The 27,530-nt window shown below is 64.1% G+C and overlaps 14 protein-coding genes across 14 annotated transcripts; 8 read left to right on the forward strand and 6 right to left on the reverse strand.

The window, feature by feature from the left end:
* The first annotated feature begins 126 nt into the window (after positions 1-126).
* On the forward strand, positions 127-1,002 carry SMD3A (Small nuclear ribonucleoprotein SmD3a). The gene is made up of 3 exons (XM_062770949.1): positions 127-398; positions 451-573; positions 749-1,002. The coding sequence occupies exons 1-3, from the start codon at positions 318-320 to the stop codon at positions 917-919; spliced, it is 375 nt and encodes a 124-aa protein (XP_062626933.1). The 5' UTR covers positions 127-317; the 3' UTR covers positions 920-1,002.
* Positions 1,003-1,053: 51 nt separating this feature from the next.
* Positions 1,054-3,339, reverse strand: OM64 (Outer envelope protein 64, mitochondrial). Its single transcript, XM_062770950.1, has 3 exons — positions 2,850-3,339; positions 1,747-2,800; positions 1,054-1,708 (listed from the first exon to the last, which is right to left on the reverse strand). The coding sequence occupies exons 1-3, from the start codon at positions 3,200-3,202 to the stop codon at positions 1,121-1,123; spliced, it is 1,995 nt and encodes a 664-aa protein (XP_062626934.1). The 5' UTR covers positions 3,203-3,339; the 3' UTR covers positions 1,054-1,120.
* Positions 3,340-3,580: 241 nt separating this feature from the next.
* ARP4 (Actin-related protein 4) lies at positions 3,581-5,237 on the forward strand. Its single transcript, XM_062770951.1, has 5 exons — positions 3,581-3,644; positions 3,688-3,996; positions 4,035-4,233; positions 4,275-5,001; positions 5,043-5,237. The coding sequence occupies exons 1-5, from the start codon at positions 3,629-3,631 to the stop codon at positions 5,193-5,195; spliced, it is 1,404 nt and encodes a 467-aa protein (XP_062626935.1). The 5' UTR covers positions 3,581-3,628; the 3' UTR covers positions 5,196-5,237.
* A 141-nt stretch (positions 5,238-5,378) lies between these two features.
* Positions 5,379-7,436, reverse strand: atB_1 (Efflux pump atB). The gene is made up of 6 exons (XM_062770952.1): positions 7,076-7,436; positions 6,793-7,025; positions 6,596-6,737; positions 6,318-6,518; positions 6,171-6,271; positions 5,379-6,118 (listed from the first exon to the last, which is right to left on the reverse strand). Exons 1-6 carry the CDS (start codon positions 7,318-7,320, stop codon positions 5,469-5,471), a joined length of 1,572 nt encoding a protein of 523 aa, XP_062626936.1. The 5' UTR covers positions 7,321-7,436; the 3' UTR covers positions 5,379-5,468.
* Positions 7,437-8,040: 604 nt separating this feature from the next.
* Positions 8,041-8,838, reverse strand: rlmE (Ribosomal RNA large subunit methyltransferase E; the record flags this gene model as incomplete). The annotated part of the gene is made up of 2 exons (XM_062770953.1): positions 8,041-8,206; positions 8,267-8,838. 2 exons carry the CDS (start codon positions 8,836-8,838, stop codon positions 8,041-8,043), a joined length of 738 nt encoding a protein of 245 aa, XP_062626937.1.
* Positions 8,839-8,973: 135 nt separating this feature from the next.
* ENV10 (SRP-independent targeting protein 2) lies at positions 8,974-9,898 on the forward strand. Its single transcript, XM_062770954.1, has 3 exons — positions 8,974-9,002; positions 9,071-9,372; positions 9,433-9,898. The coding sequence occupies exons 1-3, from the start codon at positions 9,000-9,002 to the stop codon at positions 9,734-9,736; spliced, it is 609 nt and encodes a 202-aa protein (XP_062626938.1). The 5' UTR covers positions 8,974-8,999; the 3' UTR covers positions 9,737-9,898.
* A 67-nt stretch (positions 9,899-9,965) lies between these two features.
* On the reverse strand, positions 9,966-10,634 carry LOC62_03G004436 (uncharacterized protein; the record flags this gene model as incomplete). Its single annotated transcript, XM_062770955.1, has 1 exon — positions 9,966-10,634. One exon carries the CDS (start codon positions 10,632-10,634, stop codon positions 9,966-9,968), a length of 669 nt encoding a protein of 222 aa, XP_062626939.1.
* Positions 10,635-10,936: 302 nt separating this feature from the next.
* utp6 (U3 small nucleolar RNA-associated protein 6) lies at positions 10,937-13,278 on the forward strand (the record flags this gene model as incomplete). Its single annotated transcript, XM_062770956.1, has 3 exons — positions 10,937-11,018; positions 11,060-11,248; positions 11,285-13,278. 3 exons carry the CDS (start codon positions 10,937-10,939, stop codon positions 13,276-13,278), a joined length of 2,265 nt encoding a protein of 754 aa, XP_062626940.1.
* Positions 13,279-13,363: 85 nt separating this feature from the next.
* On the forward strand, positions 13,364-15,280 carry WRNexo (Werner Syndrome-like exonuclease; the record flags this gene model as incomplete). Its single annotated transcript, XM_062770957.1, has 4 exons — positions 13,364-13,963; positions 14,015-14,825; positions 14,877-14,923; positions 14,993-15,280. The coding sequence occupies 4 exons, from the start codon at positions 13,364-13,366 to the stop codon at positions 15,278-15,280; spliced, it is 1,746 nt and encodes a 581-aa protein (XP_062626941.1).
* Positions 15,281-15,323: 43 nt separating this feature from the next.
* CHL1 (ATP-dependent DNA helicase CHL1) lies at positions 15,324-18,162 on the reverse strand (the record flags this gene model as incomplete). Its single annotated transcript, XM_062770958.1, has 6 exons — positions 15,324-15,749; positions 15,785-16,861; positions 16,896-17,403; positions 17,440-17,768; positions 17,808-17,946; positions 17,983-18,162. The coding sequence occupies 6 exons, from the start codon at positions 18,160-18,162 to the stop codon at positions 15,379-15,381; spliced, it is 2,604 nt and encodes an 867-aa protein (XP_062626942.1). The 3' UTR covers positions 15,324-15,378.
* Positions 18,163-18,338: 176 nt separating this feature from the next.
* Positions 18,339-19,442, reverse strand: MSRB3 (peptide-methionine (R)-S-oxide reductase family protein). Its single transcript, XM_062770959.1, has 6 exons — positions 19,138-19,442; positions 18,921-18,999; positions 18,827-18,872; positions 18,666-18,776; positions 18,607-18,621; positions 18,339-18,471 (listed from the first exon to the last, which is right to left on the reverse strand). The coding sequence occupies exons 1-6, from the start codon at positions 19,396-19,398 to the stop codon at positions 18,375-18,377; spliced, it is 609 nt and encodes a 202-aa protein (XP_062626943.1). The 5' UTR covers positions 19,399-19,442; the 3' UTR covers positions 18,339-18,374.
* A 324-nt stretch (positions 19,443-19,766) lies between these two features.
* RPL26A (60S ribosomal protein L26-1) lies at positions 19,767-20,859 on the forward strand. Its single transcript, XM_062770960.1, has 3 exons — positions 19,767-19,843; positions 20,303-20,499; positions 20,606-20,859. Exons 1-3 carry the CDS (start codon positions 19,828-19,830, stop codon positions 20,792-20,794), a joined length of 402 nt encoding a protein of 133 aa, XP_062626944.1. The 5' UTR covers positions 19,767-19,827; the 3' UTR covers positions 20,795-20,859.
* A 982-nt stretch (positions 20,860-21,841) lies between these two features.
* On the forward strand, positions 21,842-25,408 carry TIF1_1 (ATP-dependent RNA helicase eIF4A). The gene is made up of 6 exons (XM_062770961.1): positions 21,842-23,364; positions 23,405-23,509; positions 23,550-23,665; positions 23,717-24,206; positions 24,249-24,987; positions 25,030-25,408. Exons 1-6 carry the CDS (start codon positions 22,334-22,336, stop codon positions 25,072-25,074), a joined length of 2,526 nt encoding a protein of 841 aa, XP_062626945.1. The 5' UTR covers positions 21,842-22,333; the 3' UTR covers positions 25,075-25,408.
* A 207-nt stretch (positions 25,409-25,615) lies between these two features.
* BIM1 lies at positions 25,616-27,308 on the forward strand. The gene is made up of 7 exons (XM_062770962.1): positions 25,616-25,684; positions 25,734-25,828; positions 25,971-25,989; positions 26,149-26,255; positions 26,390-26,720; positions 26,872-26,993; positions 27,127-27,308. Exons 1-7 carry the CDS (start codon positions 25,663-25,665, stop codon positions 27,190-27,192), a joined length of 762 nt encoding a protein of 253 aa, XP_062626946.1. The 5' UTR covers positions 25,616-25,662; the 3' UTR covers positions 27,193-27,308.
* Positions 27,309-27,530: the final 222 nt, after the last annotated feature.

Genomic DNA, 27,530 nt, shown 5'->3' on the forward strand with positions numbered 1-27,530 from the left:
TGGCAGCCAGCAGCCAGGAGCCAGGGAAGTGCCACATGACCAAGTTTAACCGACCCCTCCACTTTTCCACCTGGCCACCACCTTCTTTCCAACTTCGAAACACAAATGACTGACAGTGACAGACAAGGATAATACACTGTTGACCACTCGTCTCACCTCATCCATCCGCACGTCGCAGTCACAGGACCGCCGTCGCCGTTGTCGCCGAAGCCGCCCCACGCCCGCCGCTACACCGGATCCGCGATCGCCCAAAACCGGCGCCGCCGTCGCCGTCCCTCTTTCTCTCCCCTCCCCCCACCCTCCTTCCTTTATCCACAATGGCAAACCTCGGCGTGCCCGTCAAGCTCCTGCACGAGTCCCTGGGGCACATCATCACGGTCGAGCTCAAGACCGGCGAGGTGGGTGGTGTGGTGTGACTGCGAGTTGCTCGGCGCTAACGCGCCTCGCTAGATGTACCGCGGCAAGCTGATGGAGGCCGAGGACTCGCTCAACATGGCCTTGCGCGAGATCACCGTCACGGCGCGCGACGGGCGCGTGAGCCAGCTCGAGCAGGTGTACATCCGCGGTAGTATGGTGAGTCAGGCGCCGAGCCGCGCAGCGGCGAGGCGGCGTGCAAGGCGCGGGGGAGCGAACGGCATGGCATGTTGCGCACGCGACCGTGACCCCGAAGACGAGGTTGTTATCTCGCGCTGCCCCGCCCGCCCCCCGCGCCGCTCGCCCCCACCGCCGCCCCCACTCACACCCCCAGGTCCGCTTCATCATCGTCCCCGACCTGCTCGCCAACGCGCCCATGTTCAAGCGCGTCGGCCCCAACGCCATGCGGGGGCGCGGTATCGGTGCTGCTCGTGGTCGCGCTACCATCCAGCGCGCCAACGCACGCCGCGGCGGACCGCCCCGCAGCCAGGGTGTGCGCCGTTAGTAGACGTTGTATGTTAGGCGTAGGCGGGCGGCGTAGTAGTGATTGGCGACGACGAGATGGCGATATGCAGCTATACAGATCGACCCCTGGAGGGATGTGGTGGTGGACCAGCTCACAACGCCACCTCGACACAGCCACGACACGGGTGCATCCCGCACACAGGCTACGCATACGCTACGAGTACGCCTACAATATGCCTAGCTAGAAATTAAGCACATCCTCGAGCCGCTGCCGCGGCAGCTTGGCCACCTCGGGCTTGATGGCCGCCAACAGGTTCTTGGCCGCCTCGTTGCCGGGCTGCAGACGCAGCACCTGCTTCAGGTCCGCCTCGGCGTCGCGCCAGCGCTGCAGGCCCTTGCGGGCGACCGCGCGCTGGTAGAAGGCCTTCGAGTTCTTGGCGTCCTTGTTGAGAATGTGCTGGCAGTCGAGCTCGGCCAGCTCGTGGTTGCCTAAGTGGTTGTGCGCGACAGCGCGGTTCGAGTAGTAGACCGTCTTCTTGCCGTCGAGGCTGATCGCGCGCGTGTACCGGTCCACGGCGTTGGCATGCTCCTGGTTGTTGACAGACACGTTCCCAGCCGCCTTCTCACGCGCGCCAAACTCCTCGGTCCACTTGTCCATGCACTCGACCCACTTGCGCCCCTCGCCCAGCGGCCTGCCCTTGCGCGTCGCGGCAGCCTCGGTAAGGCGCCGGTACAGCGCAACGGGGTGGACGCTCTGCAGTGCCTCAATGTCGGCGGCGTACGCACCGTACGTGAACGGCGAAGTCGTAGTGGCTGTCTTGTGCAGGAGCTGCTGGGTCAGGCTTCATTCCGAGGATGCCTACCCACCTTGACAAAGTGCCGAAATGTCAACACGACAGCCATGTTGCGCACAGCAGGATCGGCCTCTGCCCACTCCTGAGGCAAGTACACCTTGCGCACCACCGGCTTGGCGACCTTGGGCGGCACCTTGACCGTCTTGTTCAACCGCGCCTTGGTCCGTCCTGAGGTCATCTTGCGGCCACCATTCTTGCCACCATTGGCTGTCGCGGCGCCTGCCTCGGACCCGTCGTCATCGTCGAGGTTGAGCGCCGCCTCGAGGCCCTCCAGGGCAGCAGCCGCATTCGTACTAGGGCCGTAACGGCTCTCCACCGACGGGTCAGCCGCGCCGAGCTCCTTGAGACGCCATCGCAGGTGCTCCTCAACGGCTAACACGTCGGTCATTTGAGGATGGGCGAATATGGGCGGGCGCCGCGGGTCGGACACGGGCGTCGGCGCGCGCTTCGGGTTATGCACAAAGCCCTGTCCGCTGGGCAGAGCATCGACTCCCACCGGTTCTGACAGTCCGGCCTTGAGAGACGAGCGCTCCTCGCGCTCGCGCGCCTGCGCCTGCGTCTCAATCTGGCCAGCCCAGCCTTCCGCAACGGGGCTGTCGGCCAGCTCGAAAGGGAGGAGGGCAACGGGTGCCTTTCGGACCGCAACCGCCGCATGGAGACAATCTGGGCACGCCAGAAGCTGGCAGAGACACCTGGCATGGTCGTCGTCCTCGCCGGGCGCGCCGTGGGGTGGGCCGAGGTCGTGGGCGCAGACACCGTCCCGAGGGAGCCCGGCGGTGACGTTGGGCTGTGCACCCAGGCCGCCCGCCCCGATCGCTGCTGCGGCCGTGGCCATGGCCGAGCTCTCGCCCCTGTGAGCGAGATCGGCTGGCACGAGACGCCCAGACAGCCGGCGCTCGAGTTCGGCATACAAGTGGTCGAGCATGTCGGCCATAAATATTTGGTCGAGCGCCGGGCCGCCGTGCACAATCTGTCGCCTCATAAATGACGGCGAGGCGCCTGCGAGGATCAGGCTAATGATAAAGGTGGGGATAGTGCGCGTGAAGACGTGGTGAAAGGCCTCGGTCCTACGATCGGATCGGAATCAGCACCATGTCAGATCTCAGCGCTACTCACCAGCACGACTCGACCCAGGTGTCGTATTCGCGACGGACCAGCACGGCCACGTCCTCGACAATCGTCTCGAGCTCGTCATCGCTAAGATTTGCCGTGCGCTCCGTGTTGTGGACGCCTCGGTCCGGCCATCTGCGGTGAACGGGACAGCTCGGACCAGAAGCGTCACCGGTCCGGTTGAGCGGCTCCTGATGTCTCCCCGGGAGCTGGAGGAGGGGCAGCTGGGGCGGCGGCGCGGGCTGGCGGTATGCGCTCGCTGCTGCCGCGATGCTGTCCGGGCTCATGTCGGGCAGGACTGGCGGGAAGATGGAGGGCAGCGCGTGCGCATTTGGAAAGCGCATGAGCGGAGGTGGCATGATGAAGGAGGTTGTTGGGCCATGCGGTGGGGAGTGTGGGGCTCGGTAGACAGGAATAAGGGGAGCAGACCGGCCGATGAAGATGACTTGATGTCGTCGGCAAGGAGGATGTGTGAGATGGGACTGGGAGATGGTCGAGATGGACGTTGCCAGATTGAGACGCACAAGATGGTGCTGCCTGCCTCGACACGGCCGTCGCATCGCACCGCCGGACGAGACAGAGCCTGATGTCAGAGACGACACAGAGTACAAGACCGGTGACGGAAGCAACATTATCAAATCACACGTCATTGTTTCCGGCCTGTCACCAACAACCCCCACCCCCCCTCTCGACCTCGTCGCGATCGAGGCAATGTCACGAAGCATCCACTGTTGTCCTTTACTCTCGCATCCACAGCCATCAACGACCGCTAGAGCTCCCAAACGATGGTCTACAACGGAGGTGGGTGATATACATACCCTCTTCCACCCGCTCACACCCGCAGACGAGGTCTCGGCCGTCGTGGTCGACTTTGGATCGCACACCACGCGTGCAGGATGGGCCGGCGAAGACAGCCCGCGCGTTGTCACGCCGTCGTTCTACGGCTACGCCGACGTCCCTCAGCCGTCTGGTTCGGGGTCCACGTCCAACGGGACCGCGACGGACGCGCCGGCCAACGGTGACGACCCGATGGACGGCACCGGAGACGAGGGCAAGGTCGGCGCCACGAAGCGCAAGTACTACTTTGGTGATGACGGCGTCGGCGTCTGGCGGAACGGCATGGAGGTCGGAAACTTCATGGTCGACGGCATTGGTGCGTTTTGGAACGTTGGTGCGGCGCTCACGCATCAGTCAACGACGGCGAGGCGGCCGGAAACATGCTCAAGTACCTCTTGAGGGATCGTCTCTCGGTTGACCCATCCGAGCACCCCCTGTTCCTCACTGAGCCTGCATGGAACTCGCCAAAGGCCCGTGAGACGCTCACTCAGATTGCCTTTGAGCAGGAGGAGGTCCCGGCCATGTACTTTGGTTCGAGCGGCGTCTTGTCCGCGTAGGTTTGAAGATGAGGGACTCGCGACTGACGGCGTCCAGTTTCTCGGCTGGCAAGCGCACCGCGCTCGTGCTCGACGTCGGACATATCAACAGCAGCGCGGTTCCTGTTGTTGACGGATACGCGCTGCGTGCGGGAACGATGCGCCAGCCACTGGCGTCGGCGCTCGTCATCTCGCAGCTGCACCACCACTTCTCCAACCCCACGCCCTCACGGTCGTTCCCGTTGTCGCTCCTTCCCCGCCACCTGATCGCGCGCCGCGACACGACCGCCGAACCCGGCAGCGAGCCGCACCCCACCCTCCGGGAGGACCGGTTGCCTGGCACGACGGCGTCATGGCGCGCGTGGGCCGAGCAGGGCGTCGTCGACAACTGGAAGGAGGCCTGCGGCGAGGTTCTCAGCCACCGTGGTTTCGACTTTGCGAACGCAAAAGACCTCCCCCAGGTTCTGTACGAGTTCCCCGACGGCTACCACCAGTACTTTGGCGAGGAGCGCTACCGCTTCACCGAGGCGCTGTTTGACCCCAAAAAGTACTTTGACCAGTCGTTTGAGCCCCCAGCTTCGCTCCGTGTCACGTCATCAGGCGACCACAGCCACTCGCTCAAGGAGGTGGTGCCCCTCTCGCAGCTGGTGCACGACTCGATCATGGCGTGCGATGTAGACGTCAGAGCGTCGCTCCTGCAGAACATTGTCGTCGTCGGCAACACGTTCCTCACGCGCGGTCTGACTGAGCGTCTGGACATTGAGCTCGCTACTCTTCTCCCCAGCGTGAGTAACTCTCCCTTGCACTGAATGCTGAAACTGTGCAGCAAAAAATCAAGGTGCATGGCTTTGAGCGCAAGTATGCGCCGTGGCTCGGCGGCTCGATCCTGGCTTCCCTGGGCACGTTCCACCAGCTCTGGGTCACCAAGGACGAGTACGAGGAGCACGGTATGAACATTGTGCACCAGCGCTGCAAGTAGGCGTGGTGTGTCGTAGATGTAGCGTTGTGATGAATGTGCTAGTATCAATGGGGACTGGGTGGGTGGGGGGCGATGAGTCTCTTTGTGGGCCACACACGGTCCACGGAATGTGGCGCGGACATCCACATGCCGCAGGTACACCATCCGCCACAGGTCCACAATCCGCCACAGCTGCAGAGAAACCATGCATGCAGTAGTGTACAGAGCAGTACAAGTACAGTATATGTCTATTACCCGGATTGGGGGCCTGGACCCGTTTGGCTCTAATATCTATTAAATGGGGTTGGCAAACTTTGAGTTTGCCCTTATCCTCGCGCCGATACGTGCAAAGATGAATGGGAAGGGGAGGCAGAGGGCGAGGGCGCCGGCAAGGAGACATGTGCCGCCGACTGGCCCGAGCTTGCGGTACATTTGCTGCCCGAAGAGGGGGAACACGGCGGCGAACGCACTGCGCACAAACGAGTTGGACGCGAGGGCCGAGGCTGCGACGGGGCGGTACGCGTCGACGAGGTACGTGAAGACGCTGGTGAAGCTGTATCCTACGCCCCAGCCGAAGAGCGACGTCATGATGATCGGCACGATCCAGTGCACGCTCTTGAAGCACGTCAGGCCGAAGAGGAGCACGCCGAGCGGGCAGAGCACGGCGCCGTACTTGCCCGCGTAGAGCCGGTCCTCGGGCGGCGGCGGCGCGCCGAGCTTGGCCGCGCGCCGCGCATACCGCTTGTTGAACAGCGGCTGCGTGAGCGCCGAGCATACCTGCCCGATGCCGATGCCCAGGAAGGCCATGCCCGTCGACTGCACGTTGAAGTTGTACTGCGTGCGGAAGACGAACGGGATGCCGCCAAAGAAGAGGTACATGACGCCGAGGACGATCGCGCTCCAGATGTCGAGGAAGAGGACCATTGGCTGGGACGCGAGGAGGACTGGGGCGGTGGTCAGCGGGGGGAAGGCGCAACAAGGTAGGTAGGTACCCACTGAACGGCGTCTTGCACGATTTCGCGACTTCCCTCGCGAAGGAGCGGTTGGCGCGCTCAATCGGCGCGTAGTAGCGCTCGTCGCCGGTGGACTTGCGGAGGCTGTGGGCGTTAGCTTTGTATGTTTGATGAACACGGCGTAACTCACGCCGTGGCCTTCCGTGCCAGCACGACCGGGTGGTATCCCTCTGGAATGACGACCCAAAGGAGGACGGTCATGACCGCCGCCCAGATGAGCTGGGTGTACGATACCCATCGCCAGTCGGGCTGGTTCTGCACGATGAAGCCGGAGACCAGAGGACCGACCACGGGGCCAAGGAACGGCGCGCCAGAGAAGATCATCATGGGGCTGTGGGGGAGGGAATGTCAGATTTGATTACGCTCTGCGATCATCGCCGCCGGGTATGATCCCGCTTCTGCACTCACGTGCCGACCTTGTGGTTTGGGAAGACGTCGGTGATGGCCGCGCCGGACACGCTGAGGAACGACGAGCCCGCAAAGCCCGTGAGGAAGCGGAAGACGTGGTACAGCACGATGTGGTTGGCGAACGCGACGGGGAGGTTGAACACTGTGTTGTTTGGTCAGTCAGCGGCGGCACAACACGACCCGACGACACCACGCACAGGTGAAGATGGTGAAGCTCCACAGAAGGACCTTTTGGCGGCCGATGAACTCTGACAGCGGGCCGAGGAAGAGCGGGCCGACGCCAAGGCCCATGACGAAGAGCGAGATGCTGAGGATGGCCACCTCCTCAACGATGTGGAACTCGGCCTCGAGCCCGGGGTACGTGTTGGCCGTCATGGACGATGTGAAGGTCACGCAGACGCACGAGATGGCGAGCGTCGCGACCATGAGCCTGTGAGTGTTAGCGGGGTGTGCCCAGCAAGTAAGTGCATGCGCGCGCACCATTTGCGCCAGGAGGCAAGGTTGAACGGGCAGAGCGGGTCGTCCTCGCCGTCGAAGGACACCTCGAACGCGTCGGCGGAAGCGGCATCGGGTGCCACTGGAGCACTGGCGGGTGGCTGCTTCTCGCCGCCTGCTGCCTCGAGATCTGGGCCGAGCGTCGGCGTCATGGTCGCCTCGCTCGTCGTCGATGCCGGCGTGGACGGCTGTGGAGGTGCTGCTTGTGATGCTGGTGTCGTTGTGCCCATTGCGATCAATGGTGGAGATGCTACGTCCGGGAGTGAGGGGGGGTCGGGAGCAGTGCTTGATGTGTTCCGACAGCTTTCCGGCTTTTAAGGAACGGCCCGAGATTGTTGTTGTCTGCTTTGCTGACTGACTCTGCGCCGCCACAGTGACAGCAACGGCAAAAAATGGAGATTCCGGAGTCCGCACGGATGTTCTTGTTCTGCGCAGCGCCCGCTGCGGTCTTTGCTGCTATTCAAAGATTGTAGAATGAGGTACTATGCAGAGGAGACTCAAGGCAACTAAGCATCGGCCCAGCCCCGACATGCACAAGTGACATGGTGGTTGCAAAGTTTTGTCGGCAGGCCGGAAATGATTGGCCTGTGACTGGTTGATAAGCACCAAGAAGCGCTCGCTATACTCGTCGCCGTTCGGATCGGAGATCAGCTCTACACACGGCACAGCGGCTCAGCGGACAGCGGACAGCGGAACGGACATGCTGACACGGCAACGCGGGGCACTGCCGCTGCGTGGCGAGTCGAATGCAAGTGATAGTGTACAACATGTGGAGTGGCGGTTGATGGGTAGGTGTATAGTGGGTACGGAGGAGTTGGTGGGAGGGATGACATGTGTGGCCTGCCTTTGGCGGACCCGCCGATGGGAGCTACCCGGAGACGCCGCGCAGGCCGCCTGTCTTGCTCAACGCTCACACGGAGCTCGGACGACAGTACACGCCCACGGACGGATCAGACACTGCCGCCCGCTCGGCCCTTGTAGCCCAGACACACAAAGTATGCCTCGCTCGACTCTGCCCTGCTGGCCTTGGGCTTGTCGGTTACGACCTTGGCGAAGCACGGGTCGAGCTGCGTCTTCTTGAACTCGACGAGGTCGGGGTGGTGGAAATATTTCATGCTGCGGGGTGTCAGCGAGCTGGCAGGCAATTCCTCCCTTTCCCTGCACGCGCCGACGCACACCAGACTTCCGCCTGCATAGTAGTCGCCATCCGCGGGCCGGAGGACGAGGTGCGCAAACTCCGTAGCAGCCTCGACGAGGTCCAAGCTGGCCTGGACGTCGCGCACGCGGTTCCCGCTCATGGCCGCCATCATGTCGGAGAGCACGACGTCCGCCGTGGTCCGGTCGTAGCGGTCTCCGGCGGCCAGCAGCTGCTCGACCCGCGACCGCACGTCGGGCGCGAAAAAGTCCCCCGTGACCACCTCGACGCCAGGCATAGGCTCGATAGGCAGCAGGTCGACGGCGACGACCACGCCGTGCCGGTGCCGGATCGCGCGCTCCGCCACCTGGCTCCAGCCGCCCGGCGCGGCGCCGAGGTCGACCACCGCGCGCCCGGACAGGATGGCAGGGTGCTTGCGCGCCAGCTCGTCGAGCTTGAAGCTCGATCGCGCGCGGTACGTTTTTGGCGTCTTGGCTGTCGTGCTCGCGCTGTCCTCGCCGGCGCGCGCGCGCACGAACGGGTCCCGCGCTTGTCGCGCGAGCCACTGCTTTGAGCTCGAGCTCGCCTTGAGGGCTGGGAGCGCGGCGCGCATGAAGGTGTAGTGGGTGGACGTCAAAAGTGGAGGCGGGAGTATAACGATATATTGACCGGCTGCACGCGGCGCGGCACTCGGCGTCGTCGGCGAGATCCACGCGATCCAGACATTTCGTCGTCAATCCACTTGACTTGTGTCGTCCGACTTCATCAACCGACATGGTGAGTAGCTACACTTAGTAGCTGGTCTACACGCTCGCACCGCTGACGCGGTGCTCGCCTCCTCACAGGCCAACGCCTCCTCCAAGCGCATAGCCTCGGCCAACGCCTCCGCGCTCCAAGGCCTCGTCCGCAACCTGGTGCTCATCAATGCGCTGGCGCTCGCCGTCCGCTGGATGAAGGCGCGGCACTATGTCCGGCCGCTGATCCCCGGCGGCTTCGTGCTCTTCTTACACATCGTCGGTATCGGCGCGAGCGTGGCCATCTGGCGCTGGTTCGCGGCCATCGGCACGCCGGGGCGCGATGCCAAGGGCAATGTGCGCGTCGGCGACGACCTCGCCGGCGGCGGGGTTATCGAGCTCGCGTGGGACGTGTGAGTGGGCCGTGGCGGACACTACGGGCGACTAGGCAGCGTGCTCACCCCCCACTCCAGCATCTACATGACCTGGATCTGCACCCTCGGCTCGGCGCTCTTCGGTAACTGGGTCTGGTGGGCATACCTCGTCATCCCCGCATTCGGCGCCTACAAGCTCTTCAACTTTGCCCGCCCTTTCCTCGGCATGTTCCTCCCTGGCATCTTTGGCCCCCGTCAGCCCCGCGCAGAGGGCGGCGCCGAGCCCGCCGCCGGCGCTGCTGCCGACGAGCCGGCAGAGTCCAAGCGCCAGGCCAAGCTCCGCGCCCGTATGGAGAAGGGCGACAAGCGTGTCCAGCAGAAGCAGGTCCGTGCGGCGCGATAGGCATGGTGTGGATGTGATGCATTGCCGTGCTGCCTGATGGCAGGGTTGACGTTGAGTTCAGTGAAGAGACGCAGTCAGGCAGTCAGACGGCTACCCAGGAGGTCTGCCTCCAACTCTATGGCTCGCTCCACCACATGCCTCTCCTCTCACGGCTCACAAACACGCTCGCGGCCCGCCACCCACACCCCACCAGGAACTATCAATGCAATGCATAACCCCTACACACCCCTCACATGCCATCCTCAGTGCTGGTATCCTTGTCCGTCTTGTCGCGCGTGGCCCACTCCTTGGCCGCGTCCTTGACCGTCGTGCCGCGTGCCTTGACGATATCGACGACACCGTCGAGCCCGGGGCGGGGGATGGCGTCCTGTCCACGCTCCCAGGTGCCGAAGAGGGCCTCCTTGACGCGGAGCTCGCGCTCGGTGAGCTCTGGGCCGTGGGCGGCGCGGCGGAACGTCCAGGTGCGGGGCGCGCGGAAGACGTCGTGCTCGAGCTGGGCGTAGTCGGATGGCGCGGCGTCTGTGCCGAGGCCGCGGCGCGCGCCAGCTCCCTGGGGGTTACGCTCGGCGAGCGTCTCGAGGCCCTCGGGCGCGCGCTCGCCGTGTGCGCGCAGTGCGCCGGCCTTGAACTGCGCGTACGAGCGGAACTCGGGCTGGTACATCCTGAAGGCGGTCTCGAAGGCGCCGTGGATCTCGGACGGGTCGCGCATGAACGACGCAGCCTTGTGGTGCAGCCCCACGAGCCCGTTGAGCGTCGTGCCCGACGCCTTGCCATCCTCGAGGTAGGCCGTGTTCTTGGCGTGCGAGCGCGGCTTGGGCGGCGCGGGCGTTGATGGGCCCGCGCGGGCGGCGTTGAGGAGCGGGCGGGTGGCACCGCGGACTGATGTGCTTGCGCGCATGATTGTTTGTGTCGGCCCTGGTGTTGTTGAGCGTCAAGTCGTCGTCTCGATGATGGATCTCTCAGAAAAGTCGAAGAGGACCGGATCGCGACGGTGGGAGGCGGAGATGGAGGACCCAAATCAAATTTACACGTATTTGTTTCACAAAAGTTGAGATTATCACGCGGCACAAAGATTGTGATGAAGGTCAACTTTTGGATTTCTGGACACTTGTATCAGACATCCTCGACGAGCTCGACAGCAGCGACAAGAGACAGCAGTAGCGACGAGCACGCCCCGACGCACAGTCTACGCCGCCCGCCATGGAGAAGGTCCAGTTCCAGCTCGAGTCGACGCTCCCAGAGCTCAAGGACCTGTACGACAAGGGTCTCTTCTCAAAGGCAAGTGTGCCGGCGGCTGCGGCTATGCCTGCAGCTTTGGCTCAGCCGCCGCCGTCGACCTCGCCGTGTACCTCCCTAACCATTCCCAGTATGAGATCGACCAGATCACCAAGCGCCGCACGGCGTTCGAGACGGCCCTCATCCGCCGCGTGACCCGCAAGGACGATTTCTTCAAGTATGCCGAGTACGAGATCAACCTCGAGCACCTGCGCAAGGTCCGATGGAAGAAGCTCAGTGGGTAGATGAATCACGACGACAGCTGACAGCCAGAGTACCACATCAACACGCCCCCACCGTCGGCATCGACCTACTCGCTCCCCCGGCGCACGCTGTACATCCTCAAGCGCGCGACGGCCAAGTTCCCCGGCGACCTGGCAGTGTGGCTCGCGTACGTCGAGTACGCGGCGCGTGAGGGCATGTCCAAGGTCGTCGCCAAGGGCATCAACAGTGCACTCCAGCACCACCCTCTCTCGCCCACGCTCTACCTCCTGCAGTCGTACCACCACCTGCACCCGGGAGAGCCGCTGCCCCAGTCGATCATCCCGTCTACGTCGACGCTGGACCTGCCGTCGCAGACAAGCGAGGACAAGCCGTCGTCGGCCTTCTCGCTCGAGGGCACAGGACCCGCACGAACAACGCTCCTCCTGGGCCTGCGTATGATCCCCGGCTCGCACATCCTGTGGGGAGAGTACGTCAAGCTCGAGCTCGGCTGGGTGGAAGCGCTCCGCCGACGATGGCGTGCACTCGGCATCGCAGCAAAACCTACAGAGGGTGCCGACGACGCGTTTGACGGCGATGTCGAAGCTCTGGCAGGTGGTGAGGGCGCGTTTGGACCAGAGGGCGAGGACGCACGGAGAGCAATCCTGTCCGGCCAGCTGGTGGTGCACGCGCTTGAGTCGGGCCTGGGCAAGGTCTCGGGTACCGGCCACGAGAAGAACGAGGACGGGGATATTGTCAGCGGCATCGCGTTCCGCGAGGGTTTGTTGTCCCTGCTCAGGAGTTACCCCTCGCCATTGCGTACCAAGGCGCTGGGTGTGGTGTACGCCGATCTCGAGCGTGTGGCCGAGGGCGGCGGTGAGGCTGGTGCACAAGCGCGCGTGTTGTTACTCTCCCCCCCACTCCTCGACCGCGCGTACAACCCCGAGGTCCGCGACGAGGGCGGCCTGGTTGTATCGGGGCTTGAGCTCGTCGACGCCTACGGCAAGATCGGAAAGGAAATCCGCTCGGCCGCCAAGACGGCCGGCCCTGCGTTCCTCGACGAGGCGAGCAAGTGGATCGTTGCGCGTATTGCCGCGGATATCGAGGGCAACAAAGACCTCAAGAGCTACCTCATTGGCACGACCAAGGCGCTCACCAGGGCGTCGCTGAAGGCGTCTCCTGCGACGCTGAATCGCTACCTTGGCTTGCTCGCCGACACCAACTCGGCCGAGTACTCGGCATCGGTACGGGAGTTTGCCGCGAGGTACCCCGCGAGCTCGGAGCTCCAGGCTCGTCTGGTCCAGGACCTTACTTCGGGCGACGAGGACGCCGCTACTGTGCGCAAGGCGTGCGCGGACGCCGTCGCGCAGGTTACCCGCTCGCAGCTTGATGCCGCGGGCCAGGAGACGGTCATCCAGCTGTGGAAGTTCTGGGCCAGGTGGGAGGACAAGCAGGAGAACAACGCCGCCCAGTGGCGCCGGCTGCTGCGTGACTCGCTGCGTCTCGGCGCTGGCATCCCTGCTCTTCACCAGACCCTGCTTGCCGACTACTATGCGTCACAACTGCGCGCGGGCACCGCACCGTCCAAGGCGCTCGACACGGTCATCAAGTCGTACCAGCCCACGCCGCTGTTCTTCGACCTGGCTTTCGAGGCGCTCGACGAGCTGAACGGCACGCAGGAGCCCCTGAGCAAGCTGTACGGCTCGTGGCGTGCCGCGTGCCGCACTGCCAGCGACCGCGTGGAGGCGGTCCTCGTGTGGGCGCAGTGGCTCGTCGAGCACGCCAAGGGACGCGCTGCGCACGACGCGGTCGCGGCTGTGCTGAGCGAGGTCAAGGGAGACGAGGCGGCATCCGGCGAGCTCGAGGCGGGCTGGAAGGAGATCCTCGACGAGGCTGAGCGGGAGCGCGAAGAGGCGGACGAGGATGTTGACATGAGCGGGAGCGAGGAGGGAAGTGAGGAGGGCAGCGAGGAGGAGGACGACGAGGAGGAGGATAAGGAGGAGGAGGAGGAGGACGACGACGATGACGAGGACGGCGAGAGCGGCGACCTCGAGATTGAGATGTAGGCGCCATACCATACATTGCATGCTATTTCTACTGGGCTTGGGCGATGGCGAGGGGTGTGGCAGCTTGCGTGTGGTCAACAGCTGAATGATTCTGCCACCCGGGGCCCCGGCCACCACCACACACTTCTTTGGTCGCGTCAACTGCTGGAAGCCAACGTCAACAACGCGCAGTCTGCCTGTCACCCGACCCCACCCTCCCACCGCCACCATTCTCGCCCGGAACACGCTCCGCAGCTCAGGCGCAAAGGTACCTCCTCCGCGCGACCTGGGCGCCGAGCTCGCCGAGCTAGCGGAGGAGTGGACCGGACCGAGCGTGTTTGTCGACAGCTCAAAGGGGAGCGCGGCCTCGCCCATCAGCGTCGCATCGAGCCCGTCGCCGCCGGGCGCGCCAGTAACAGCGCCAGCCACGCCGTCCCGCCTTCGCGTCGTCCCCCGCTACTCGCCGCTCGCGAGCACGGCGCTCACCCCTCCCCGCCGTGACGCGCCGGCTCCGCGCGCACTCCACCCTTTCTTCCGGCGCCCGGTCGCCCCGCCGCCGCGCCAGCCGCGATTTGTGGCCACTTACTCGTCCACATCGGAGAGCGGGAGCCAGGGCGACAGCAGCGTCTTCTCGAGCCAGGAGAGCCAGGACCCGCCGTCACCTACCCGCGTTGGCACATACGCCGACGAGATCACCGACGAGATGGTACGCCTCGCGCTTGCGCCGCGCCGGGTCGCGCCGCCGCCTGTGGCGCAGCCCGTTGCTGAGAAGGCTGTGGTCGTGCCCAGAGCGCGGGTGAGAGTTGTGTCTAAGCCCAAGGGCGGGGTTGTGGCCTTTGAAGCGGCCGAGCCAGCTCCAGAGCCGCCAGCAGAGGAAGCCGATGAGCCTGCCGACGACGAGGCGGACGAAGCACCCGCCGACGCCGCCGACGCCGCCCCCACCCCCGCCCTCCCCCTCTTCTCCATCAAGTCCCCGATCCCCGGGCACTTCAGCCGCACCCCAAACATCGCGTACACATCCGACGCGTCCGAGGCGGACGACCTCGTGTCCTGCCTGCGCGGGGACGTGTTCGGCTTCGACATGGAGTGGCCCTTGCCCGGCGTGGGACCGACAAAGACCAAGACGCTCAAGGACGGCACGGTGCGCGCGTACCGCGAGGGCAAGTGGGACGCCAAGGCGCGGCGGTATACCTGGCCGCAGGGGCGCACGGCCGTCGTGCAGCTGTGCGACGCGCACACGGTGATCGTGTACCGCATCCCCGAGAACCGGCGCCCCGGACCGGGGGTCGCCGCGTTCCTCGCCGACGCTGGCAAGAAGAAGGTCGGCGTGAATATCCGGAACGACGGTAACAAGTTTGCGCGCGACTTTCCCGGCGTTGCGCGCCCGGATGGCCTCGTCGAGCTCAGCGCCATCGCGCGCCGGATTGAGGGGGCCGGGTTCTGGGCCGGCCCGAGCCTCGTCGCGCTCGCCAAGCTGGCGCGGCGATACCTCGCCCGCGAGCTGGACAAGGACCCGCGCGTGCGCTCTGGCGCATGGGACCAGGTGCTGGATGCGGAGCAACTGGAGTGTGAGTGGTGTCCTCTGAGTGGCGAGCGTGCGGTGTGCTGACACCGCCCAGACGCAGCAAACGACGTGTACGCGTCGCTCCTGATCCACACCGAGATGGTGCGCCGCGCGCTCCACGCAGGGGTGGACCTGGACAGCCACCTGCCCCCGCCCCCTCGCCCACCGAAGGAAAAGGAAACAGGCCTCGCGCCCGCGAAGGCGAGCGCCTTCGCCCTCTTCGCTGCAGGCGACGACGTGCCCCGCGTCGCCGAGACGATGGGCATCAAGGAGACCACGGCGACGTGGTACGTCGCCGAGGCGGACGTGTTCGCCGGCCTGGAGAACGTTGATGTTGCCGTACGCCGCCGGCTCATGGGATATATCACGCCGGATTCGGGCCTGGCGCTGCGCTGGGCTCAGCTGCTGCCTGATTTGCGGCGCAGCTTGGGCGAGGAGGAGATCCGGGAATCAGTGTGAACATTGTCTCCAGCTGTACCATACCCACAAAACGCTTGCCGCATATGCTCCCTACACATGATGATGCTGATGATGCAATGTACAATGCAATGTCTACTCTACACGCCCCGCGCGCGCTTCTCGCGAAAGAAGCCCGCGATGCCCTTTGCCGCGGCCGACCAGTCGTCTGCCACAACCACGTCCTCCCCGATCCACTTGGGCAGCCTGGAGCGTATCCTCTGCGTCGCGTACCGCCTGTCAACGAGCAGGATGACGGCATAGTCGTTTGCGTGGCGGATCGCGCGCCCGATAGACTGGTTGACGGCCCGCATACACAGGTTGGTGTATAGCTCGTTGGCCGCGTCCTTGCTCGCGCCGGGCAGCCGCTCGACGTAGCGCATGCGCTCCTGCAGCTCGACCGAGCCGACGTTGGCGAATGGCAGGCCGACCATGACGACGCAGCGGCCGAGCCGGTCGGAAAAGTTGATGCCTGCGGGTCAGCTGCAGTAAGCACGGCCTACTCACCCTCCGACAGCTTGCCGCCGACCACGGCGAACATGAGCGCGCCGGTACGTGGCCGCCCAGCCGCGTTGAGCTCTGGCGCATCGATCGCGCGCGCATAGTCGCGCAGCGTGCTGTCCACCTCTGCAGCCGACTGGGGCTCGTAGAACAGCTTCTTCTTCTGGTCGAGCTTGTCGAGCAGGCTACTGCCCCACGCGGTCTTGAGCTTGTCGAGGAAGGCGTATGATGGGAGGAAGACGACCACACCGTCGGGGACGAGGCCGACGGCGGAGAGCAGCGCCGCGCCAAGCTCGGCCAGCAGCGCGTCGTCGCCGCGGTTCGAGAACTTGAACTCAAAGTCGAGCTTGCGCGGCCCGCGCGACACGACCTGCGTGAGGAGGTTGCTCTTTGGGATGACGTGCGCGCAGGACAGCGTGGCGAAGCGCTCGCGCGGGACAGAGGGGAAGAGCTGCGAGTAGAAGTCGGATACCGGCTCCATTGTGCCACCGGCGAGCACGATCGCGCGCGCGCTCTTGACCACGTCGGCGAAGCGCTCGGCCGGGTTCAGCAGCACGTACTTTACCAGCACGGCGCCGTTGTCGAGGGACAGGATCACGCGCCCGTCGTCCCGCGCGTCGGTGAGGGACAGCAGGAACGCCTCAACGTTGTGGAACGCCGCGATGGACGCGTGCCGCGCCGACGTTGTGCGCGGCCGACGCTCGCTCTTCGCTGCCGCAGCCTCCTCAAGCGACTCGGCGTACCCGCTGACTTTGCGGCTGAGCTTGCTTTCTTTCAAGTACCTGACGAGCTCGATGAGATTCACCGCGTCGCCTGCGCCGCCGACACGCGCCATGAGCGCGTTGACGTCGAGGAGCTCCCCCTTGGCCTTCGCCTTGTCCGTGCCTGCGTCAATGGCATAGTTGTCGCACACCTTGCCCAGCCCGCGGAGAACGGCCAGCGTCTGCGATATCCACAGCGCGTGGCGTGGCTTCAGTCGCGAGCGGAAACGAGCAAGGTACTGCGTGAGCTGTGCCGCCGCATTGGACAAATGTGACGCCGGCAGCGTTGTCGAGTATATTCCCAGTAGGGTATCGATGAGGTCTGAAGTCAGCACCGCCCCGCCCTCCCAACCCACTATGCGCCTCGTCAATGACCACGACCTGGCTCGTCAGGTCGATGCCGAGCGCCTCGCGCGCGCTGGCCTGCAACAGCAAGTTATACGGCAGCGTAACGAGCTGCGACTGGCGCACGGCGCGCCTTGTAGCATAGTATGGGCACACGCCGGCCGCGCGCCCTTCGAGCACGAGGTCCTCGATATCCCGCACGGTCGCGAGCACGCCGTCGCGCGCGTCGAGCAGCCGCGGGTCGTCGGCCTTGGGGAGGAACTCGCACCGCGCCCCACTACCGCTCTTCTGCAGGTCGAGACACGCCTCGTTGAGGCGCGTCTCGTCGCGCGCCCGCGCGCGTACCTTGTCGTTGATGCACATCTGCTTGCGTGACGCGAGGGGCACGAGGCTGATATTGTCGTCTGCGCCCGCGGTCCCTTCTCCCTCTTCGTCTTCCTTGCCGGCCGGAAACGTCGTCTTCAGCAGCTCGGCCGTCAGCTGGCGCAGCTGGCTGTGTGTCCTCGAAGCAAAGTACACCTGCTGTCAGTCCCACGCCGCACCACACCAACCCACCTTGGGCACATTCTCCTCTTCCTCCTGCTCTTCCTTCTTCCTCCCGCCATCCAGGGTAGCCATGAGAGCCATGACCTCGGCGGAAAGATTCGAGTCGGCGGGTGCCGCATCGCCGTCATCAGGCAAGAACCGATCTTCGCCCTTGTCCTCGACGTCGCCCTCGGTCGCTACACGCGCACGTTTACGCCCAAACGCGCCCGCCGCGTTGGCGCGGCGCAGCCGCCCCTCCTTCTCCCGCACGGCCGCGAGACGCGCGGCACGCGCCTCAGCAGCAGCGTGGAGCTCGCCCATGTGTCGCTTGACCGCGCTCTCAATCACCCATGGCGGGTCTGGTGGTGCGTCAGACGTGCCGTCTCGCAGCTACTCACCATCCGGGTCCTCGGCGGTGAAACGCGCGCGTAGATCGGCCTCCGCGGCGTCGTCGAGCCGCTTGCCGTGCGCGCTCAGCCACGAGAGCGTCGCCGTGAGTAGGGTGAGACTCTTGCCCGTTCCTGTAGGCGACTCGACCTGCCGTCAGCTGTGTCGCGTGCGCGGGCGACCCACGATCGCGATCTTGCCGTCCTCCAGCGCGGCGAACACCGTCCGCATGAGGTCGAGCTGGATGCTGTAGGGCTGCGGGTAGGGGAACGGAAAGGACTCCGGCGTGGCGAGGTGGGGAAGCGCCGGCCCCGCCTCGGCTGCCGCGGGGGTGCGGCTGCTCGACGCTTCGGCGTTGGTCTCCATGCAGAGGGTTTTGTAATGATGACAATCGCAAAGTTACTCTTGGCTGGTTTTATTTCGACGCGACGCGACGCGGGGTCCCCGGGTGGCGACCTCTAAACTCGCCTGGGGACCTCCACGGTGATGACACCTGCAAACCACGATGCAACCCGTATTTCTGCATTCAACTTGATACATTACACCACTCAAATATGCCCCTAACATGCTCCTAACCTCTACTTCTTCTCCTCTTCTTTGAAGTTGAGCGAGATGCCGTTGACACAGTGCCTCTCGTCGATGGGGTTGTTGAAGCCCTCGCCCTTGAAGACGTGTCTGGGGGACGTCAGCATTGGTCAATGGTTGAGCCACAGTGTAGGTCACAGGCAGAGCTGCTTCCTCTGGCGTTCTGCGGTCTCCGTTCGCGGCACTGAGCCTGCTAATACGCCTCAAGCCCGGTCTTTCACTTACCCAAGATGACCACCGCTGTTGACGTTAGCACTGCTCACACAACAGCCACACCAACTCACCACTTGGCGCAGACGATCTCAGTACGCGTCATGCCGAGCGAGTTGTCCTCGTGGCGGACGACGGCGCCGGGAACAGTGTCGTAGAACGCAGGCCAGCCACAGCCCGAGTTGCTGGACCCAGTTAGTCATCCGACCGGTACGCGCACCATAACATGACTTACAACTTGGTCTTGGAGGTGTACAGCGGGGCGTCGCAGCCAGCGCAGTCTGGGCGGTGAGTTCAGCTGCAAGCTAGGGCCAAACCAGCTGACTTACGGTACGTGCCAGCGTCAAACTTCTTGTCGAGAGGCGACGAGCCGGGACGCTCGGTGCCACCCTGGCGGAGGACGCGGAACTGCAACTGTCAGCTGGGAGAAGACTGGGGGGATAAAGGCGATCGAACAGCTGACGGAGTGACGCAGCTCAGCTCCCTGTTGAGCAGGTACAGCAGCCCACCATCCCACGCTGGCGCATCACCCTCAACCTCACTCACCTGCTCGGGGCTGAGCTGGGCGATCCACTCGCTATCCGTCTTCTGGACCTTGTCTGACATGTCTGCTGTTGTCTCCTGTTCGGTGGGTAGGTGACTCTCGTGAAGGGGCTTCTCCTTGGCGAACCACGAGAAGGGGAGGGTGATGGCGAGTGTGGTGGCTGCTGGCCTGGCGAAAGCGATAGCGGCGCGGGGGATGGGCCTAGGTGGAGCTCGGAGGGAGGAGAGTGCGATGCGGGCGACGTTGGGCGAGAGTCTGGGCATGCAGTGTTATATGTACTCGTTTGTTGCTTGAGAGTGCTTTGGCGTTGCTGACTGTGGCTGCGGTGCAGGGTGACTCACAGTGCTCGTCATGCCTTCCTCGCCTCCACCGGCCAAAGAAGGTCGGCGATGACCTATGCAATAAGGACGGAGAATGGCCAACTCTCCGCCCCCAACCGCCACTGTGAACAAAATGCCGAAACTCCTTATTTGATTCCGTCAACACTGTTCACCAATTTGATTCCGTCAAAACGACATTTTGGCTGGGTCTGTGGACCACCCAGGCTGCTGCTGGCTGGCCAGTGCAGGCAGTGGTGGGTGTGGACCACCACTGTACCGCTTGCTGTGCTGCCTCCCCTCGCGCCAGGCGTCGACACATTGTTCCAAGGTCTACAACGGCTCCTCCCCTAACCGTCAACACATCATCCCAAAATGGCTTCCTCCACTGGTGAGTATACCAGCGACAGCGACAGCAGCAGCAAGCACGAAGGCAACGACGGCACGGCGAACGAATCGACCAGGCAGCGGTTGTGGAACGAGAGAGAGAGAGGGAATCAACGGACGGCAGCGGATCGCACACGACGTACCTTGGATGGTATCGACACCTACACCGATATCGACATGATGGGCAGAGGGGGCTGGGACGGAGAGCATGATGGCCGAGGGAAGCCCGTTGCCGTTGCTCGAGGCGCCGTCGCTGGAGGATTGTTGGAGCGACCGCGAAACTTCGCCAACACGGTGCCAACAATTTCGACGGACAGCGCAGACGACCAGCGACACGATCACCAACACTGCCGACCCTCTCTTTCTCGCCCGCCGAATGCCTGCCGTCGAAGCGTGTCGCCCGTGCTGTCGTGCTAGCTGCAGCTGCTTGCTAAACCCCTGTCACACGAATCTAACATCCCAGGCCTCGCTTCGGACCGCCGCAAGTCGCGCAAGGCGCACTTCTCCGCCTCGTCGGGCGAGAAGCGCAAGATCATGTCCTCGTCGCTGAGCAAGGAGCTCCGCGCCAAGCACGGTGCCAAGTCGATCCCCGTCCGCAAGGACGACGAGGTCCTCATTGTCCGCGGCAAGTACAAGGGCCGTGAGGGCAAGGTCACCCAGGTGGGTAGCGTGGGGCGGTGAGGTTGCAGCAGCGAGGGCTCTCTCGCTACTGCTTCCTCTACCGCTCGCCGGCGAGCCGTGAACAACCCCCCTAACATTCCCCCAGGTCTACCGTAAGAAGTGGGTCATCCACGTCGACCGTGTCCACATCGAGAAGTCGAACGCCGCCACCGCCCCCATCGGCATCTCGCCCTCGAACGTTGTCATCACTTCGCTCAAGCTCGACAAGGACCGCAAGGCCATCCTTGAGCGCAAGAACGGCAAGAAGACCGAGGAGGCCGCCAAGGCCGAGTAGATTGCTCCTCCCTTCTAGCGTGTACTTTGGCTTCGTAGGCGTTGGGATGTACCCATGACATATCGCTGGGGGTTGAGGAGGAGGTACGGAGGGTGGGCTATGACGGCGTCGACGAGAGCGTCTGCGGGGGTGGTTGAGTGAGGATTGTGCCACACAGCGCAGCAGCAATGTCCTAGGCCACAGATCCAGGCCAATTCTGCACGAGATCTTGACACCGGTCTCCATTTGACACGGCGCCGAGATACGAAGGTTGCCTAGCGTCGGGTCATTGCTGCGCAGTCTACCTAGTGTCGAGACAGACGCCATCGACGTGTGCAACTCGCAACTCTTCTTGACTGCACTTGTTACAAGCAAGCAACAGTCTGAACAGAAATAGCAATGTCCGCACCCAAGCCCACCCAGAGTCAAGTTTGTGGCATGACCCGAGGCATCCCTGCGGAATGTCTCAGAGATTATCGGTGTGGCGGCCAGCTAGCGCGAGATGCGTTGCGGCAGTGGCGGGCAGGTATCGGCCGCGGTGTGGGACGCTTTGTGTGTGATGCACTCTGCGTCGCTCGCTGGCCACATCATATCATATCATGGCAGTTTAGATGCGTGATAGCACGCAGCTAGTGAGCAGCAGACCCGTCGCGGGATCAAACTCGGTGCGAGGCGGCGGCGCGGCGGCGTTGATGGCCTGCGAGGGAGCTGTGCGCTGACTGTCGGGCGAAGTGCGGCGTCTGCGTTGCTTGTTCGGCGGAGAGCGCTCCGACCGGGAAAGAAGGCAAAGGCTTCGGCACCTCGGGTCAAGCAGTGTACGTACATTCTGTAGGCAGGGCCCCTGGGCGGAGCGCGGGCGACTGGGCGGCTGGCGAGACACCAAAATGTCGTGCTGCTCGCTGCTGCCGCCGGGGGGGGGGTTGGACTTGGTTGCGTTGCCGATACTGACGGCAGCCAGTCAGACGCTCGCCTGGCCAAGCAAGCCCAAGGCCAGTCAGTTTCCGGTTCGTTCGCTTGCCAAGCATCAAGCAGCAGCATCACGCACGACCTGATACTGCTTGCTCTCCTGCTGCGATTACTACAGACTGATTGCATACACTGCAATACACTGCACACACTCGCACACGCACACACCTAGTCTACGATATCATGTCGTAGCACCCCCTTCCGCGGTCGCGCATCACAACACACATCCCCCCTCTCCCCCTCCATCGACAACGAGCAGGCTGTAGTCAGCATCTCCCTCTGGACCCGGCCAGTCAACTGCGCCCCCCATCTCACACCTGGACCCCCGTCCCCCCCCCTTCTCCCCTGGTGGCTTTTGTCCTTGCCCCCCTCCCCTCCCCTCATTCCCCCTCCTCCGACATTGTTCATCATCATCATCCCATCTCGCTTCACCTCCACGCACACACGCAGCAGTAGCAGCACGACGACGCCGGCCGACTCGACACGCCGCCGCCGCATCTGAGCTGCGCACGCGGCACCGACCGTCGAACATCGCCGCCGCCGCCGTCGCCTCAGCCCTCAGCCCCCCCGCCCGGACCCCCACCCCGCATCACAATGGCTGACGCAGCCGGCTCGCCGACCACTGCGACCGCGAGGCCAGAAACAGGCGCCGCCGCAGCCTCGTCATCATCACGGAGGGACAGCGCGTCCGCCTACGCCGCGCTCGAGGCGCGAGTCGCCGCGACAGAGGCCTCGTTCGCCGCCCTCCAGGCCCAGGTCAGCCGCCTCAGCTCCATCGTCAAGGCTGCACTCCCCGACGCCTCGACCCCGCCAGCTAGCTCGGCAGTGCCGCCGCCCGCCCGCGTCTTCTCGCCGTTCGACCCCCCCGCAAGTCCCCCATCACAGCAGCCGGCGTTCCAGCCGATCGGAACCGCACCCCGTCGCAGCAGCCCTACGCCTCCGTCGACAGGCGCTGCTCCGGGCGCTCCTGGTCCCGGTGGCAGCGTTGCTGCTAGCGACAGCAGCACAATCGCCGCGCTCACACAACAGATCGCCGCGCTCTCCACTAGCGTCGCCCAGCTCCAGCGACTGCAGTCACACAATGCCATCGCCGCGCCGCCCCCGCCGCTCGGCTACCCGGCTTCGGGTGGTGGCCCCCTTGCCCCGCCCAACGGCCACCCGCACGGAGGCCACAGCGGTGGGCCAGGCCAAGGCCCGCCGGGGCCGCAGGGACCGCCAGCGCTCGGCGGCCTCGCACGCCAGATGGCGGCGCCCCTGGACTCGATGCCAGGCCCAGGTCCACTCGGACCCCACGTCAGTCTTCTCAGCCCGGGAGGTGGCCGCGGCGACTTTGGCGGCCCCCAGCGCGGCGCCAACAACCGCCCGTTCTCCACCAGCCTGCTGGTCGACGACAACAAGTGGGGTGCGCCGCCCGGCGGCAAGTTTGGCGGAGGTCCGGGGCCACTCGGAAACCTCGGAGGAGGCCCAAGCCGCGACTGGCAGAGCTCTGGGCCTGGCCCGCTCATAGGCACGCCGCCCAATGGCGTCAACACTGGCGCTGCTGCTCCTGGTGCGGGCATCGTGGTGACCAAGTGGGAGCACCTCAACCTCAAGGTCGAGTTGTTGCGCTCAATCGCAAAGTATGGGTGAGTGGTCAGCGTCCGCCGGCGGTAGCTTACCGAGAAGTATCGGCCCGCCAAACAAGATCCAGGCGCGCGTTCTCCCTTTTATGCTCAAGGGCTCTGATATCATTGCGCAGGCTCCTCCGACACAGGAGCGCATCATCTCATAGTGGGTCGAGGTGGTAGTTGCGTAGTGCTGACACTTTTAGCGTCATCCCAGCGCTTCAGTTGTGTCTTTCGCTGCCTCCGCCGCAGGGCCCTTACCGTGGTCCGGCTGTCATCATCATCACCACGACGGTGGACCAGGCGACGCAGTGCCACAAGCGTGAGTGTGGCGTGAGCGCGAATGTCTCAGTTGTCTGACGCCGTGGCGCAGTCGTGAGAAACGTCGGCGGACCCTTGGGTGTCCGATCCGCTTTGGCTGCCGGTGCGGCGGGCTCGGGCAACCTGGCGGCCGAGGTTGGTGCCATGCAGCGCGACGCGATTCAAATGCTTATCGGCACCCCGGCCAAGATCAACGAGGTGATGAGTGCCCGTGGCGCTCTGTCGGGCAACGAGTGCCGCCTGCTTATTCTCGACGAGGTTGACCAGTTAATCGCCCGCAACTTGTATGAGAACGTGCTGAGTGTGGCGCGTTTGCTTCCTTCGCCGCGCAGGCCAGGTGGCAACCTCACCCCCGGTGGACCCACGCCGTTCTCACCGGTCGTCGGCAGCCCGTACGACAACGGACAGCACTCGCCGTTCAACCCGCAGAGCAAGACGCCGTTCCCCTCGGTTCAGCCCTCGCGATTCAGCACCCCTGGCGCAAACGGCGCGCCCCCTCCCTCCCCCACACCGACGATCATTGACCGTCAAACGTGTCTCTTGTAAGCTGCAAGGGCTCTTCTCGATGGTAGCTAACCAAGCAGCTCCAACACAATTCCCACTGATGTAATCAACTTTTCCCAAACGCTCCAGGTACGCGACCCCGTTCGCGTGCTTGTGAGGCGCGAGGGCTCCACAAACTCGCAAGAATCTGTCTCATCAATCACTCCTGGCATCAATCTCAAGCACACATATGTCTATCTCACAATCACGGGTTCGGCACGGACGGACGAATCGGCCGCAGACGGACCGGGCACCATTGGCTCGGGGCGCGCCAATGCCGGAGGTGGCGGCGCTGTCAGCGAGGAGGCGACGCGCGCAAAGGAGTACAAGCTCGACATGCTCGTCAAGATCCTCGACGACTACCCGCTTTGGCAGGCGGTTATCCACGTCGGCACGTACAGCATGCTCGAGGCGGTCGTGTACAAGCTGAGCGGTCGCAACTGGGAGACGCTGTATCTTGCTTCAGACATGCCTCCTTCGCAAAAGAAGGCAGTCCTGCAGCAGTGGCGATCGTCGCACCCTGGCCAGGGCCCGCGCTTCCTCGTCTGCTTCGACGTCAACCCCAAGCCTCCTGACATTCCGTGGACACCACTGGTGGTCAACTTTGACCTCCCTCGCTCTGTCGAGGGGTACGCCCTTCGGGCGGCCGCCGCTGTCCCACCCGCGCCTCGCCAGGGCCAGCCGTCGCCGCATGTCAACGGCGTCGTCGTGAGCTTTGTTCAGGCCGCCGGAGGAGACGTCGAGATGCTCCGCTCTACCGAGTGTGCCTATCGTTTCAAGGTGAGTTGAGCTTTGCTTGAATGTGGACTGACAACTCCCCAGTCTGCCGAGATCCCTACTGTCTTCCATGACCTGTTCCAGCACTAGGCTTTGCGCCGTGCAACTGTTTCCAACACTGGGTCCAATCTCATTCTCGTATTCATCGTCTCGCCACGGTTCTTTCCTCATTGTGAAATTTTGGGATTTACATTTCAGACACGAGCAGCCAGACAACACCGCACGCACACAAGCAAACGCAAACTCTCATCCCTCCTCCACATGTCTGGTGTACACCGCCACTCTTCTCCCATGTCTACTGTCTCTCTCTGGCTCGCATAGCTCTCTGGTTCTCGTCCACAATATCCTATCCACTCCATACGCATCTATCTTGTTGCCGGCTGGCTGTTGCCGGCTGCATCATGAATGTAGCTGTATTCTGGGCTCGAGTGGTGCAAGTCGGGTCAGGGCCAGGGCAGGAGGCCAGTCTGTGCCTCATGCCTCACTCAGTTGCCTCACTCGGGTTGACTTTGTGGAATTTGCTCCCGCTCGACGCCAGGCGCGATCCACGCGTCGTGACGACGCCTGCAACGACGACGGGCACGCAGCACGCAGCCGCCGCCAATTGAACAACAACGACGACTTGCACTCTCTCTCGTCTTCTCTAGCTAGACTACAAAACGAGACCGACTATCAACAATGTCCGTCTACGTCGGCGAATGTGAGTGGCTCCCGGCCCCTCGCTACCCCAGCTGACTGACCGACGCTAGCCCGCGGCGAGCTGCTCGCATGGCTCAACGACCTCCTCGCGCCCAACGTGCTCACAAAGGTCGAGGAGTGCGGCAAGGGCGTCATCTACTGCCAGGTGGGTGTTGCTGGGTGGGGTGGTGCGGCGTGCGTGGTGCAGAGTGCCATGTTAGGTGGGCGCAGCAGTGTCGCTCAACGGCGCACCCACACACCCCCGCTCGCACCACGCCCGGACCTACGAAGCACTGCTGACGCGCTAGGTCCTGGACTCGATTTACGGTGCGTCGGGCTCGGTGGCGGCGGGGCAGGCGGCGGCGGAGATGTCGGCGCGCGCGGCGTAGCGCGGCGCATGCGAGCTATCGCGTGCGCGCTTGACGGCGACAACCACCTTCACCCCTGCACCAGCGCCAAGATCGGCCCACTAACACCTTCCCCCAGGCGACCTCCCCATGTCGCGCGTCAAGCTCAACGCCAAGATGGAGTACGAGTACCTCGAGAACTTTAAGATCCTGCAGAAGGCGTTTGCCAAGCACAGGATTGACAAGGTGGGTGCTGTGTGTGTGTGTGGGTGGGGTGGGTGGGGGGGAAGGCTTGGGCAGGTTGGGCCCACATCAGCGGTCGAGGCCGCCTCGCTCATCCTCGCGTTATCGTCGGCGCTAACGCGCCTTTCTTCCTCCAGCCCATCCCGGTCGAAAGACTCGTCAAGTGCAAGATGCAGGACAACCTCGAGTTCCTGCAGTGGATGAAGAAGTTCTGGGACCTCAACTCGAGCGGGGCCGAGTACAATGCCGCTGCGCGATCTGGCGGCGTGATTGCCGCTGCGGCGCCAGCGCCGTCCCGCGCGCCGGCTGCCGCTCGTCCCTCTGCTGCTGCTGCGCGCTCTGCGGCCCCGGCCCCGCGCGCGTCGAGCGCCGGCTCCAACGCCCAGGTCCAGCTCCTCAACTCGCAGGTCCAGGAGCTGCAGGCTACGTGTGAGGGGCTCGAGAAGGAGCGCGACTTTTACTTTGCTAGTGAGTTAGCCGGCCCCGCGGAGCGGGGGCGGTGTGGGTGCTGCCGTGGGTGGTGGCGCCACAGCTGGCCGGGAGCTGTCACCGCCGAACTGGCCAACGGCCGCGGCGTCGAGTTGGACGCACAAAGAGATCCTGGCTAACCCCCCCCCAGAGCTCCGCTCCATCGAGCTCATCGTCGGCGACAGGATCAACCTCGACGAGGTCGACCCCATTGAGCGGGAAACGCTGCAGAAGGTCCAGGAGATCCTCTACCAGACCGAGGACGGCTTCGAGGTGGGTGGGATGGGGGAGCTGGGGGTGGAGGGCGTGAGGCGAGCGTGCCGCCAAAAGGGAGAATCCCAGGCCTGTGTCGCGGGCCCCACGCCTCGCCCCCAGCTGGACGCGTCGCCGGCAACTAACACCCCAGGTGCCCGAGGGCGAGGAGCTGCTCGAGGGCGACAGCCACCACCTTGACGACGAGGAGACGTTCTAGAGCGTGACATCGCTGCTTCATGACATAATATCTGTTTAGTCCGCCATCTTTTGACGTTGGCATCAAGGCGTGGCGGTGTAGCCGCTGTGCCGGTACGAATGCATGAGTGGAACGAGGGGGTGGGCCGGGTGGGGGTGGGGGTGGCAGTGATCGTGTGAGGAAGGGTCTGAAGTCGGCCTGAGCGACACAGTCATCCAGCCGGCAATTGGTGACTGCGAGATCGGTTCAAGGCGATCACGGCCCAGCGCACTGTCCGCCACGCTTCGGGTAGGCACATCCACCTTCTCGGCACCTACCACCTGTTTGTTGTTGTTGTCGCCGCCTACCCCAGACGCGCA

Source organism: Vanrija pseudolonga, chromosome 3 (assembly GCF_020906515.1).
Source record: "Vanrija pseudolonga chromosome 3, complete sequence".
In the NCBI taxonomy this organism is placed as follows: domain Eukaryota; kingdom Fungi; phylum Basidiomycota; class Tremellomycetes; order Trichosporonales; family Trichosporonaceae; genus Vanrija; species Vanrija pseudolonga.